At 38.5% G+C, this 15,642-nt stretch overlaps 1 protein-coding gene across 12 annotated transcripts in view; it reads right to left on the bottom strand.

Moving 5' to 3' along the window:
• Nucleotides 1-231: 231 nt before the first annotated feature.
• The window catches only part of PDE4D (phosphodiesterase 4D), a 1,583,646-nt gene continuing 1,568,235 nt past the window's right edge, over nucleotides 232-15,642 (bottom strand). For all 12 annotated transcript variants that reach the window (XM_069556482.1, XM_069556479.1, XM_069556480.1 and 9 more), the window contains 9 exons: nucleotides 15,173-15,266; nucleotides 13,632-13,804; nucleotides 12,620-12,718; nucleotides 11,554-11,718; nucleotides 10,242-10,341; nucleotides 4,603-4,757; nucleotides 3,731-3,853; nucleotides 3,077-3,259; nucleotides 232-2,379 (listed from right to left, as the gene is read on the bottom strand). In XM_069556482.1, the coding sequence (XP_069412583.1) occupies nucleotides 1,963-2,379; nucleotides 3,077-3,259; nucleotides 3,731-3,853; nucleotides 4,603-4,757; nucleotides 10,242-10,341; nucleotides 11,554-11,718; nucleotides 12,620-12,718; nucleotides 13,632-13,804; nucleotides 15,173-15,266 (1,509 nt within the window). In that variant the 3' untranslated portion in view covers nucleotides 232-1,962. The remainder of the gene's footprint in view (nucleotides 2,380-3,076; nucleotides 3,260-3,730; nucleotides 3,854-4,602; nucleotides 4,758-10,241; nucleotides 10,342-11,553; nucleotides 11,719-12,619; nucleotides 12,719-13,631; nucleotides 13,805-15,172; nucleotides 15,267-15,642) is intronic.

Genomic DNA, 15,642 nt, shown 5'->3' with positions numbered 1-15,642 from the left:
TTTTTAAGATCTGAAATGGGAAGAAAGTCCAGACTAAATAAATGCCCCAAGATGCCAATTAAAGGTAAATACTGGGAATCAATCTCTAAAATTGGAATACAATTCTTGATACTAAATTCAGCCAAGAGTGATCTCTAATGTTTGATTTAGTCAGAATCTTCTTACCCAACTGAGTAATTTAAAATGGCATCATATCACCAAATCTCTGGTGCTAGGGGCACCATCAACTTCTTTCTTTCTTTTTTCTTTTTTTTCAACTTCTTTCTATCAGCATATTTAAAGTTCTCCTCCACCAGATGTACTTCTGGATCAATGATAACTGATAAAGCAAGAAATGCTACTATGTGTTATGTGGCTGTCCTTTAAGGAAGAGTCACTGCTACACTTAAAATCACTTCTCAGGAATATTCTTCATACAGTTCTTAATCCCATAGTGAAATCATAGAAACAAAGAGCATTCATTGTATTGGTGTTCATTAATATATTCTACTAATATTATTAAAAATTAGCTAGCCATTAACTTTTCTTTGTAAATCAAAAGTAAAAGCTAGTCATTATATAAGACCTCATGGCAGAAAAGAATGCTAACTCTAACTTGACTACCTGTTCTTTGCATCCATCAGAATGGTGGTGATATATTTGATAAGACCCCACGTAGTAAATGTGGACAGAGGTTCAAACACACACTGAATAATGAAGCAGCACAAGGGGGAAAAGGTTTTCTTACTATAACTGACTGTGAAAACAATAAAAATGAGCATGAAATGTGTGGGTTATTACAAAGACATGCATTTGTGAAATGAGGGTCTACCACCACAGCAAAAAGTTATCAGAAGACACTGAGTAGGAAAATATCTAAAAAAGACTGACCATTTTAGCTACTGGGTATTTATATCTCTCATTTGCTTCAGATAATACCAGCTGATGACTGAGTGTCCATGAGGCTTGAGATACATTAGACAGAACACACATCAGAGTATTATGGAACACGTGTTCACTTTGCACACAGTGAAGAGAAATGTCAGTGGGGAGCAACTCTGCATGTCTGAATAGACCAAAATGAAAAGCCAGTAAATGAAGACCTACAAAAAGGGTTTCCTGCAACATAAAGTCAATTTTTGTTTTTAAAATATGGAAGTCATTGGTATATAAAACAATGGGTCACTACAAATCAGTTAATTGCTATGAAGTCTAAGGTGCAAGTAAAATTTGTAAATTAGGTTTATCCAGTGTAGCACAGATTTGTACTGAAAACTTGCAAGTTACTCCTTAGAAAAAAATAACCAGTGGCAGATGAAGTTCTGAACATAGTTTTTTAAATATAATACCTCAATACATTTAATAATAAAAGTAAGCTCTACAAAAAATCTGTTTTACATATCATACAAAATGTAGAGGTCAGTGCAGCTCACCGAACCACACTATTCAGTCAGGTATCAGGAAGACTTGAAATTAGAAAATTATGCAATTTCTGTGGCTCATCTTTTTCCTGGTAACAGCTTGACACTGTGTCCTGTTCCTGACCCATTCGTTGCTTCACCCATCTGTTCACTGCATCCATGTAATAATGCCTTCTTTCTGCTGAAAATATTGCAAACAAAAACAAAAAATAAAGAACCCCAAATCATCTTAACTTTGTGGCTGCCCAATGAGCCACACTCCCTAGAAAACACTTGAGCGTTGACTTTTCTCGGCTTCTTCAGCGTGATGGAGCCGCAGACCTGTGACAATGCTGTCCATGAAGATGTCCCTCTCATTCTGATGACATGGAGGTGAAAAAACTGGTGACGATATTCCTGAGCGCCAGACTAAGTCGTCAAGGTCAGTTTTGTTCCACAAACATCCTGGCAGATGACAGTGAGGTGTGACCGTGGTTGTGGCATGTGACATGCACTTTGGAAACAACGTTTCTACTTGAAAAAACAAAAGACACACACGAAAGGCATGGGCGTCTGGGCCCTGTTACGTGCCCGGGGAGGGCTCCCCGGCGACGCAGGCCTCGGGCTGGGCCCCCTCCCCGCCCGCCGCGGCCTCCTCTTCCACCTGCTCATCCAGGGGGGTCTCGGTGGCCTCCGAGTCCTGAGTGCACAGCGTCTGGCAGTCGCTGCAGCTAGTGTCTTCCTCGACTTGACTCCCACTGTCCTTCTCGGTGTCGGACTCGCCGTCTTCCTCTAAAGTCAGTTCAAACTGGAACTTCTCTGTCTGACCCTGCCTGCCCTCCTCCTGGTCATCGGGCGCCGGGGAGGGGCTCTGAGGAATTGTGCTCTGGTACCACTCGCGATTGTCCTCCAAAGTGTCCAAAATGTCCTGGGCGTCAGGATGGACCAGGTCTGCCCACGTCTCCCACAGAGGATGAACAATATAGTCTATGAAGCCCACCTGGTTAAAAAAATATCCGGTGTGAGTACAGGATTAAGAAACAATGGAAAAGGTTAAAGAGACCCAAATGTATTCAATTTATATACTGAATTAAATTTTTATATATGATATATAGAATTTACGTAAAATATATAAATGTAATATGCTTTACAAATATAATACTGAAGACTATTAACCTTAGTCTGGTAAAACAGTCCCTATTTTAGGTAGCAGACTGTATGACAATGTTGTTAATGAGCTGCAGAAAACAATAGCTTTTAGAATTCTGAATCCAAGAGCAAGTTTCTGATGTAAAAAAACCTCTGCTTCTTTACCTTGCTTGGCTTGAGGCTTGGACTTGATTTTAGAATAGTCCATTTATAGGTGGATCCAGATAAACCGAAATAATGCCATGTATTCCATATGGATTCAAAGAACTTTATTCACTTATGAGAAGAGATAGTTGAAATAATTCTACACATATGAATATACTATATGAATCGAGTTAGGATGAATAAATATACTGTTCTATGAATAGATATACGACCATACAGATATACATCCTAAGAATCAAAGAATTTTGAGGCTTGCAAACACGAAGTGGGAATTGAGCTTGTCAGAAAGGAAGTAATTAAGATCACCCAATAAAAGACTGAACAAGGTGCAAACGAAGTAAGCAAAGTGTAGCTGTGTTCTCTCTGAAAGCTTAAGGCATCACCTGTGATTTTTCCACAGATGCGTTGTGCTTGTCACACATGGGGCTTATCTCCATGCCCCGCTCCCTCTCTCGGTCCCCTTGGCGGAAGAACTCCTCCATGATGCGGTCCGTCCACTGGCGGTACAGCTGGAGAGGCTTGGTGGGGTTGCTCAGGTCGGCACAATGCACCATGTTCTGAAGGACCTAAAACAAACCAGTGCATGCTCTGTTTAGCACCCGTTCCTTTTTTTTAAACTAGAAATTCACATCAGGTGACTGTGACACTTAAAAATACATGTTGTGTAAGAGTCGTTCCAGACGGCTCGACCATGATGTGTCTGTGTGTGGTTCACACTTGTATTAATAGTCCAAAGTATGCCACTTCTACCGCATCTAGGTATCATGCGAAAAACTGTTTACATGCTCAGTTCATTAAATTCAGAGCTGCTTAAGTGGTTGGTTCTGTGGGATATTATTTTTTTCTAATGCACTTCCACTTGCAAAGGCCAATAGGATTTTGTCTGGTTAATTCTCAAGATGAAGAATCTGGATAAAAATCCTGCTTATAACTACCAAAATTATAAGCTGGGAGAAAGGAGACATAAATCCTATCTAAGCTAGACACACAGACATGAGTGTGTACACAGAGACACAGAACAAAGTCAAATGCTTTACCTGGATCCTATCAGAATAATTATCAAGAAGAAGAACTCCAGAACTCGTCACTTTCTTAGTTTCAACCATAGTTTTCAAATCGGCCAGTAGATTCATGTGCTTTGACATGTCTGTGGCAAGTACCTTAAAAGACAAACAGTGTTTTAATAAGTAAAACATGCCCAGAGGAAAAAAGTCATAATTTGCACATGAAAATATCATGGAGAACATGAGAAGAAATGGAGAACAATTCTGTCATCTAATAGCCCTGTACAGGAGTCCTTCACTGCTTCCTGGGCCAGAATCTACTCCTCTTTGCTGTCAAGTTTCCTGGAAGCTCAGAGAAATGTGTACGATATACAGAAACATTAATCACTAGCAGCCACTCTCATGGAGATAAAAAGGGCTATTTCTCTGGATAAGACATCATCACATTTTGAAGTTTTATTTCTTGGACTAGAAGGTGGTTACTGGACTACAATGGAGTGATTCACAGGTTGCTTACAGGATACTTTAGGAACAATATTCTGGTTAATTTTCTGCTTATCTAAGACATGTAATGTCTCCATTTCTCTGTATGTACAAAGCTAAACAGATAAAGTTTCCGATAACCAGAGATTTCCCTGTGTCTCATGAAAAATGCATAGAGAAAAGACGAATGTCACGGATGTTTCTGCATGGCACTTCTGCTGACAAGAGGTTTTTTCATTATTCTTAACCCCAGACTGTTAGCAGCAGAGCATCACTGCCAGCAGCAAGGCCAGCCTCTGGGACAGAAACGGCAGCAATATCTTGAAATGTATAAGAAACTTTTATTTGATTGTCATCTCTTTCTTTTTTAAAAAAACATCATAGATCACAGTTCTCTCTTTTGCTTTTTATCAGTTACTCACAATGTCAATGACCATCTTCCTTAATGACTGTCTTTGCTTTTTGGTCAAATTCTGGAAAATGTCACAGTTTTCTTCCTGAAGCAACTTAAAGCCCACGGCCAAATGATGGTTCTCCAGGACAGAAGAATCATTGTACATCAAGGCAAGTTCAGAGTCTTGAAAGAAAGACAAGAGGTAGAAGGTCAGCAAAGCCATTTATGCTAAGTTCATCTTATTTTTCATATTCTGAGATATCTGGGGTTTTAGGAAGCGGTTTCTCCTAAATGTTTCTGCTTGCATTCCCATGACATGACAACACCTAAAAGACAGTCTATGAGTTAGTGTAACCACGGAAGAGCCCTAGAATCTTGAGAGTGGACTTAACGCTATTGGCACGTGACAAGTCAGTTCACACTGAGGCTTCGGCTTCTTCTGTTCTAAAGGGAAAGAAGTTAGGTGAGGTTATCCTGAACCTCCTCTCCGGATCTGCTAGAGGCAGCTCCATAAGCTCAGCAGTAGAAAGCAACATTCCTAACATCTGTAACACATCCAGATGTTGTATTCCTGATAAAGGTGGACTATCTATCCAATCTTTTATGTAAAGATCATGTGCCTTAGGGTAATTTGTACTCCAAGAGGGTACAAGACCAGCTTGGAACATACAAACAATATCAGGGTCTGTTCACGCTTGTACTTGTTTTGTTCATAGGATAGCTTTGTTCATTTTTCCATTTCCTTGTCCAAGTGTCTCGGCAGTCACTATAAACATGTACGCACACCGAGAGTTTCACACGGAGCTGGCTTTTGAGCTGTCTACGTAACTTCAAGGTGAAGATTCGGCTGCTTCCCCATGACTGTCCTGGACCTGTTTTGTTTTGTTTTGTTTGCAATGAGAAATCCCACCTCTTTCCTAGTTCCTATAAATAGCAGACTCAGATCTATTAAAGTAGTCTTTAAAAAAAATGGTGCTTTATCTTGTTTCCACTTAAGTCACTGTAAAAACTAAAACATGTGTTGGATCTTTCTTCTGACTTGTGTGGAGAATATATATTATTTTCTAAGGAAGAAATACTCAATACTGCTCAGTGACTATTTTAAAGAAGCTAGGAAGGAGACGTGAGATTCAAGACACACTTTGACTGAGATCCTATGATTTTACATTTATACAGAAAAATAGCATTCTATATATAAGCTACAAATATAGTGATGGAAAGCTTTTTTATCAATGAGATCAGTGAAGTAGAGTGTGTACTATCACCAGGTGTAGCTCGACCTTCATATAGTGAAATGTCCCTGCTCCTGAACCTCAAAAGCCATATGATTTGAATAGATGACTAATGTGTTCAAATGTGTGAAGAAACCTTTCTCCGCCACACCTAGACAGATTTGCTAGAAACAGAAATTTTACTCATTTTCCAAGTAAAATTTAATGCTATATATATTCTGACACTGTTTTATTGTTTCAGAAAATAATGCTTTAAAAATATTTATCTTTTTAAAGATAAATATTCTCTAATGTGCCGGGAGAAATATCAATAACCTCAGATATCCAGATGACACCACCCTTATGGCAGAAAGTGAAGAGGAACTAAAAAGCCTCTTGATGAAAGTGAAAGAGGAGGGTGAAAGAGTTGGCTTAAAGCTCAACATTCAGAAAACGAAGATCATGGCATCTGGTCCCATCACTTCATGGGAAATAAATGGGGAAACAGTGGAAACAGTGTCAGGCTTTATTTTTTGGGGCTCCAAAATCACTGCAGATGGTGACTGCAGCCATGAAATTAAAAGACGCTTACTCCTTGGAAGAAAAGTTATGACCAACCTAGATAGCATATTCAAAAGCAGAGACATTACTTTGCCGACTAAGGTCCGTCTAGTCAAGGCTATGGTTTTTCCAGTAGTCATGTATGGATGTGAGAGTTGGACTGTGAAGAAGGCTGAGGGCTGAAGAACTGATGCTTTTGAACTGTGGTGTTGGAGAAGACTCTTGAGAGTCCCTTGGACTGCAAGGAGATCCAACCAGTCCATTCTGAAGGAAATCAGCCCTGGGATTTCTTTGGAAGGAATGATGTTAAAGCTGAAACTCCAGTACTTTCGCCACCTCGTGCGAAGAGTTGACTCACTGGAAAAGACTTTGATGCTGGGAGGGATTGGGGGCAGGAGGAGAAGGGGACGACAGAGGATGAGATGGCTGAATGTCATCACTGACTTGATGGACGTGAGTCTGAGTGAACTCTGGGAGTTGGTGATGGACAGGGAGGCCTGGCGAGCTGCGGTTCATGGGGTCGCGAAGAGTCGGACACGACTGAGCGACTGGACTGAACTGAACTGAACGTGCTCTATTAAACACATTATGATGCTAATTACATTTTATAGATTTATTTACATAGTATTGTCCTTGAAAAAGATTTATGCAGCTTCTCACCTGGAATTTCAACTTCCTTACATCCTATTCAGAATCTCTCACTCCTCTAAATCATTTATAAAAGCTTAAAGCCTCTGCCAGGTAGAAATGATCACTCTGTTTTCACAACCTTCAGCATGTTTACAAGGCGTGTATGTGTCATTAATATCAAATCACTTGGTGCCTAAAACTAACACAACTGGAATGGTTAATGAAAACTATCACCACAACTGAGAATTGGCCTGGGATTCAGCCAGGTGAGCCCAAGTGCCCTTCCACCCTGGTGAGCCATGCAGTCTCCTTAAAATTGGACAGGTGACCTCCCATCCATGGGAGGTCTGATCTGATGATTAGAAGTCTTTATTACAGGAAACACAGGTTCAACCTTTAGCTTTGGACAAGATGGCAGCCCCAGCTCCAGGCTAGGAGCTGAGAGTGTGCTAGTTTGAGCCACTCAACCCATCCACAAAAGAAAGAGAAAACACAAATTTAAGGTCTATAAAAAGAGTTTACTGTAAACTAAAAATAATGACATTCTGATAGAGTATTTCATATAGCTGTTTATTACAAGTTTGCAGTTATTAGTGGGACTCCTTTTAAAGCATGTTGTGAAAACTAAAACTTAACTTGTGTTAGAGGCTACTAAGCCTCTTCTGAGTTCTAAAATAAAATGCTTTCTGGCTTGATCTTCCCGACCCAGGGATCAAAAGAACCCGGGTCTCCTGTATTGCAGGCAGATTCTTCACCGTCTGAGCCACCAGGGAAGCCCAATTAAAAGCTAACTACGGCAATAATTCTCATAATGCCCTGGGGCAACTTTCATCTACCAGATGTTACTGATTCATTCTCTCAGGCATTACACAGCCCTATCTCACCCCACCCTCAAGAAAATATCAGCAATCCAAAGCTGGCCTGGGAACTGCTGACTGTCCTGTGTGGCTGAGACCCCACAGAAAGGAGATGTGCACAACATCACTGACTAACAAACTGCCTCCAGAAACGCAGTCTATAATCCTTCTACCTCAGGCAGGTCATCAGTAAAACGACCTTAAACAGACAGACACCCTTGGCCACTGTTCTGTGTGTATAATTACCCCCTAAGTGTCTCCATTATTTATTCTCAGTTGTCTCAAACTTTAAAGGGCATGAGATTCATCCATGGACTGAGGCTTTGCTAGCTTAAACTGCAGACTCCACAGGTACCGTGCTGCCAGCCTAGGCCCATCTGCCCTTAGAAGGTCCATAATAAAGAATAATAGAGTTGGTCCTCATTTTTCCTGAAAAATTTAACAGAATACTTGGAAGACAGTGACTTTAGTATGGGTTGTTTTAATTTGTTCTCAATTCTTAATTCTAATGTTGTAATATGGGAAGATACAATATTAAGTATAATAGGATGCAAATAAAACACTTAAGTCTGAATATTGGTGTTATTAATTTAAAGAAAAAAGCCTACCTTTCTTAATGGCAAGAGTTAAGACAAAATTTATATGTATTTGTTAAAAATATCAAGATATACCTAAGAAGCAAAATAATGAATCAGTCCAGGATAACAAAAATTGCCAGTGTACATTTTACTATATGACCTTCCTGTTCTAACAGAAAGGATGCAATCAACCCTAACCTAGGAGACAATGTAAACTCATGTGTTGATATACAGTAATGTTTCATTGACTCCTGAAAGCACCCTATTATAGGTTCTCAAAAGGTAGCTAAGACATGAAATGCACTGACTATCCTCCATTTTTGGAAACCTATGACTTTCCCAATTCTCCTATACATGAGTGAGTCACCAAAGTGCATTTTGTTATAGGGTAGTCCAGAGGCTATACAAATATATAAATAAGCCAAAAGATCTGAATCTCTCAAAAGCAAGCCTATACTTAAACTTCCCCTTTAAATCTGGCTGCACCAAAGTATTGGGAATGAATGGTGGAGGAACAGACGCTATAGGAGCTAGACTGCTATGGGGCAGGAGAAGGCTGTTTTCCACAACTCACAGTAAAAAGCAAAGACAGATTCTTAACAGATAGGAAAAAATAAGAGCTTTTTATTTTATTTTTTCACATACAAAAGTGACTTTTATAACATTAATCTACTGTAGTGGGAGGGAATTATATAATGGTACATTTAAATTATTTACCAATTAACTTCAAGTATAGAAAGAATGGGCTTCCCTGGTAGCTCAGCTGGTAAAGAAACCACCTGCAATGCAGGAGACCCTGGTTCAATTCCTAGGTTAGGCTGGAGAATTCCCATGGACAGAGAAGCCTGGCGGGTCCCAGTCCATGGGGGTCACAAAGAGTCAGACACGACTGAGTGACTAAGAGCACAGAAAGAACAGAATTTCTGTAAAACAATCTCTTTGCCAAAAGCCTCACCCAAATGCTACTAATATTCCCTACAGGAGTTTGCAGTGCAACTGTGTGTTAAGAGGTGTCCCACACTGAACAGTCTCTTCTGTGCGTTCTTTCCAAATCCATTGATGACTTATTTTGCAAAATGTCACCAGTGAGAAAAAAAATCAATGGTTAAAACATATTAAAAGAAAAAAAGAAACAGTATGTCAAAACAGAACCTCATACTGCCCTCAGCATGAGATGTAAAAAGGGAAGAAGAGGAAAGAACATGGTGGAGAGGGGAAGGAGTTACAGCCTCTGAAGAGGATTACGTGACAACCTACATAAAATGAGGAATTTAACATTTATCCTGATAACTTCTTTTATTTAAAACTCTGAGGGTAGGATTTCCCTGGTGGTGAGGTGGTTAAGAATCCACCTACCAATGCAAGGGACATGGGTTCAATCCCTGGTCAGCGAACTAAGATCACCCATGCCACAGGGCAACTAAACCTGCATGCCGCAACTAGAGAGACCACATGCCACAACCAGAGAAAGCTGATGAGCTGCAATAAAGACCCAGCACAGCTCCCCGCCAAAAAGACTTTACGAGCAATATACCTAAATCTTTCTGCAAACTTTTGCTTTCAATTGCTCTGTCTACTAATGTGGTAATATAGTATTTCAAGAGAAGCCCTGGAATGCATGTTTTTTCAAACATCATATGCCTCATGGGCTAGAACAATACTTTTTTAGAGCTATTATAACATTAATGTGCAGTCACCAAAATGCATATATACACATCTCAAAAGAACATGACTCTGGAAACACCCTACACTTATAAAAACGCTCAGTCACTCTAAAATGTAAAAAGGAAAATTTTTTCTGCAAAAATGAAGAAGTTTCACTTCACTTACTTGTATTGATCAGAAACTGATTGGACACACCAGGATGATCAACGTCATGGATTGCACTGGCAAAAATTGCTGCAAGAATCTCCAAATCTGTAAACACAGCCTGAAAGAACCCAGACAGTATTAGATAACGTTACTATTCTATAGTAATATAAATTCAAGGTGCATAGGAATGGGAAATTCCTTCCCAGACTCTGATGGAAAATAAAATGAAGCTTCAAAATATATTATCATCATGTTTCAGGATGGGAGACTTTCAGAAAATGAGCTCCTCATGGCCTTTTTGAATGTAATCTTGGAGGAAATATTTTATCTGATTTTATTATAATTCAAGATCACACCTTTTCCATGGTTATATTTTAAAAATATTTAAAAAGGATATCTGCCAATATTTTATAGAAAATAATAACTTATTTTAAAAGTATTTAAGATGTTCAAGGATATTCTGAAAATGTACATAAAATTAATGACACAAGCAATTATTTTCTTCCATTCAAAACAGGGACTCTCAATCTCAGAGAAACCAACATCTGCGGTCAGATAAGTCTTTGTTGTGCAGATAAATCTTTGCTGTGGGAGGCTATCCTGTGTGTTACGAGGTGTTTAGCAGGGCCCCTGGTCTCTACAGATGAGGTGCCAGTACAATGTACCCCCAAATTGTGGCAGCCAAAAACTTCTCCAGTATTGACTGCCAGATGTTCCTGGGAGGAGCAGGAGTAATGGGAAAATCACCCCCAGTTGAGAGCCTCTCACTCAAACAATAAGGTATTAACCCAGTTTTATAATGAAACAATCTGAACTATAAAGTACATTAGCAAAAGAGAGTCACTCTCCCAAATGATTATGGAGATTAAATTGCTTTAATAAACATTTAATGGAACAACTTCATAGGATTTGGTGACATTAAAGATATGTTTCTTTCTAGTGAGTTCTATGAAAAGTATCAATGCATAGCTTCTATTTTATAAAAATAATCATCTTTGGATTATAAACAAAAAAGTTGTCAGACTAAATTCCCAAGAAGCCCCAAACTAATCAAAACTAAGTAATCCAGGTGTGCTTTATGGAATGTTCACTAGATCATTTCAACGAGGCAATATCATAAACAGATGAATCCCTAAGTCTTTGATTATTATCAAAGACAAATTCATCAAAGACTCAGCTGTTTAATTACCACAGTGACATCCCCCTCCCAACTTAATAATATTTCCAGGAAGCCAATTATTGTTTGCCCTCCATGCCCTTCAGTATGCAAGCTGAAGAACCACTGCGAGTGCCAAGTTAATGTCCTCGAAGGTTTAGAAACCAAGTGTACCTCTAAAGCAGGTGTAGACAACAGCACGTGCGTTGACTGGACGACATCTGCAGCGTGAATATTATTGTGGTAGGCCACATCAGCATGGTAATGATCTTCCAGGGTCATTAGGTATGTAATTAAAGTGTCTACTGGAATTTTAAATGTTTTTAATAAATCCCGTTCCTGCAAGGAAAGAAATCCTCTTAGCATTTTGTATCTTATAGAAAAGATTTTCCATACAGTGTGTTAACTACAGCAACAGAAATCACCCCCGTGTCACCTATGGATAACCCAGAAATGAGAGAAGCACTCTCTCAGTGTCTAGTGAGGACGATGAAAACCCATGGGGTGATCCAGGAACTGCAGGGACAAAACCAGAGTACAGTTGTCCTTCTGGAGCCCAGCAAAGCTTTGCCCAAAATATATGGTGTCAGGAGTGAGCTGCCAACTATCAAATGTCCGTGTCCTGGGACCCTGAAGGTAGCTTCAGTCCACCACCACCGACTCGGCCACTGGATCAAAGCAAGTGAGACACGACATTCTCTTGAAGGCTGGAGACCTCTAGCCCCAAATTCGCATATAAATCCTAACCCTGAACCGGGGCAAAAACTTGACAAGAATGAGAAACTGATTTGAAGAAGAGAGCAGTCCACAAGACAGTGGTTGAAGAAATTACATACTAAGGTTAGTCAGCAAGGGGCTTATTCAATTTGTAAAGTTAGCACTCCACTCCATTCTCTGTGCAAGGGAAGGTCATGTGGATGATTTAAAAATTTTTTTATTTTATGATTTTAAAATTATTTTAATGAATTGCTTCAGTTTGCCCACATATCTTTTTCTTCAATGGGAAAAATAATACAATTGATTTATTTGTGTTTTACCCACACTCCAACCTTCTTGTATCCTTATTTGCCCCTTGGTATATAAGGGGCAAATATATATCCCTTATATATATTTTGGCAAATAAAAAACCATCAAAATAAGTAAAAGAGGGTGAGCAGTGAAGAAGATAAATGCATACACGATTCACAGACTGGACATTATGTCACCAAATAAAAGAGGTGATAGAACATAATGACGTTACCTGAAAGATGGTGTGCATGATAACAGTCAAAGGTCGGTTCCCAGACAACTCTGCTATTCTGAAAACATGAAGACCCCATTTGTTCACATCTTCTAGTTCCTGGGATTAAGTAAAGATAAGAACAAGTTTGGATGCAGAAGTAAAACATGAAACAATGAACACAGTCATTTAAAAATTACTGACTTTAATGAAGAGATCGTTAAGACTTTTTTCAAAGGTTCATTTCGAATGTAATGGATGCACCACGTAAGTAGAGGCAGACTTCAGGCAAATCTGCTTAAAACACATGCTAGAAACTGAATGGTGTTGCTCAACCTTATGTCTCTGACAAAACAACATATTTACACACTTGAAATATTGATCTCAAGCATTTCTCCAGTAGTTAAAATGTATTCTCAAAATCTTAGCTAGTTAACTAAAGGTAACTAGTTAAACTAGTTAACCTTAACTTTAACTAGTTAAAACATATTCTCAAAAACCTTAAACTATTCAAACAATCAAATGTAGATGCAAAAATAAAGAACACCAAGCCATCTGTCTCTATATATTAATTAAATTCAAGTGATTTATTTTTTCTCTTGATGGTTTATTTTGGAGATCCTTCTCTAAAAGCTCATGTTCATCTACCTTATTCTTTCTTAAAATTTATTTACTTTTAATTGGAGGATAATTACTTTACAATATTGTGTTGGTTTCTGCCATACATTAGCATGAATCAGTCATAGGTATACACATGTCCCCTTCCTCCTGAACCTCCCTCCCACCTCCAGAGAGCACTGAATTTGAGCTCCTTGTGTCAAACAGCAAATGCCCATTGGCTATCTAATTTTACATACGGTAATGTATATGTTTCAATGCTATTTAAGCGATTTAGCAAGAGCTTTATAAAGTGCTTTCCCATCTACCAGAAAACCCCCATGAATTATTAATAATAAGCTTTTTCATTTATTTAAACCAGAAGGAATCGAAGTTCACTGCATATTTCTGATCATGGTACCTGAAATCATCCTACCTTGGCAAGGACGTCTTCTTGTTCAGTTTTGACCCCAAACCTTGGGATGCTTGAATTGGTCAAACTGGAGCTGTGCATCAACTTCTTGACGCCACTGATCTGAGACATTGGCCTTTTCTTTTTCTCCTTTTCCTTCTGAGTCGGAGAAGGAATTTCCACTTCATGTTGCTTATCTTAAAAATTTAAAAAATATTCTACACTTAGTATTAATTCTGCCTAGTTTTTTTTTCTCATAACATCCATAACTAGGCAGATTTTAATTGATCATTATACATTCTAGGAAATATTTCCAAGTAAAACTCCTGTTAAGGAAGTTGAGTATTTACAGTTTGATGTGGACTTAATTTGATACTCTGAAACACAAAATTAAGCAAATAAATTCTACTGCATAATAATTAACATCAAATAATTCAGTGACCACATCTTTGAAGGTCCTAATACTTCAAAAAAAAAAAAAACAACTTATGATTGCTGACTTGGAAAAGGCAAAATATATTGGTTATTTCCACTGCTCATCGATTCCATTCCTGTCCAAAATTCACTTACTGGTGGGAAAGCTGCTTTTGCCAAGTAAGAACTCCAGTTTCAACACCTACTTTGAAATGGCAGAAACTTCGTGTGCAAAATGAAAACAGTAGTGTGTGAACCTAATGGGCCATTCTGTGGGAGCACACACAGTTTATCTGAAGGAGTCAGACTGCTTCTGCTACTTTACATTTTCTATAGGATAGTGATGTGGGGGATATATAATGTAACAAGGTTATACGGGGAGCACAGAGAATCTCCAATATTATCTGATAAGTAAATATCATATTCACAAGACCTAATTGTTTTCAGCTAGGACATCAGATGGTATCAATACACTCATTCACTATTTCAAGGCAGTGACTCCTTGGACTTTCCTTACACAGAGCATGTATCCAAGAAATGTCTGTTTAGTGGATGTGCTAGTTAGCTATTATAGCAGTTTTGTTTTGCAAGTAAATTCAGATCAAGGGTATGTTCAAGTTATTGGCTTGTCCTACCTGCATTTTCTTTCTGTGGATGGAGGATGGAGTGGTGGTGTCCCAGTATACCATACTCTCAGCTACTATCATAAGCAAGCTTTTCCTCAGCAATTGTGTTACATCTCTCAGCCTACCAGGCATGATTCCCATTGGACTATCAACTCGTTGAGTTTAGGGACTATTTTTAACTGCTTATTAAATATCTACTGTCCAGCAATGGCTGGCATTTAACAAGAATTTGTTGAATGCATGAATAGATCTCTCTAAAAAATACATTTTACAGTTGAGTACTTTGGAAAAATGGGAAATATACAACTTTAATTAAGGGAATCTCTAAAGTCTTGAATGAAACTAAAAGATAAAAAAAGGTACTTTGTCACCTTAGGTTCTAAAGCTTAGAGGCTTATTGATTTGATGATTGAGAACAAATGGAATTCCTAACTCTTATTGATTTCCAAAACAAGTTTGCACCCCAATCTACCTCTAAAGACAACCAAACAATAAAAAAGAAAAAATTTAAATTGTTATTCTCACCTAAGAATGTGTTTGATATATACTCTGACACTTGATTTCCAGACCGACTCATTTCAGAGAGATGGGTGAGCTCTCGATTAAGCATCCTTTTAAACTGAAAAAACAGAAAGATAAAATGAAATAACAGAAGAGGCAAGTTTAAGTGAAATAACATGAACATATGCTAAGAATCAGAAAATATGCCAAAGAATCTTTAACACATCCTGATTCTTTAGGTCACTGTCATCCAATAGAACTTTCTACAATGATGAAAAAATGCTATACTCTCCGCTCTCCAGAGATTAGTGGCTAGAAGCCAATAGCTAAATGTGGCTATTAAGCCCTTTAAATATGGTTAGTATAAAGGAGGAGCTGAATTCTGGATTTTATTTAATTTTAATGAATTTAAACTGCAAGGTCACATGAAGCTAGGGGCTGCCATAAATGGACAGCACACATTTAGATATTCAAGGAAGACATTGAGGGGAGAA

Source organism: Ovis canadensis, chromosome 16 (genome assembly GCF_042477335.2).
Source record: "Ovis canadensis isolate MfBH-ARS-UI-01 breed Bighorn chromosome 16, ARS-UI_OviCan_v2, whole genome shotgun sequence".
In the NCBI taxonomy this organism is placed as follows: Eukaryota; Metazoa; Chordata; class Mammalia; order Artiodactyla; family Bovidae; genus Ovis; species Ovis canadensis.
This window is presented reverse-complemented; position numbering and strand designations above follow the sequence as displayed.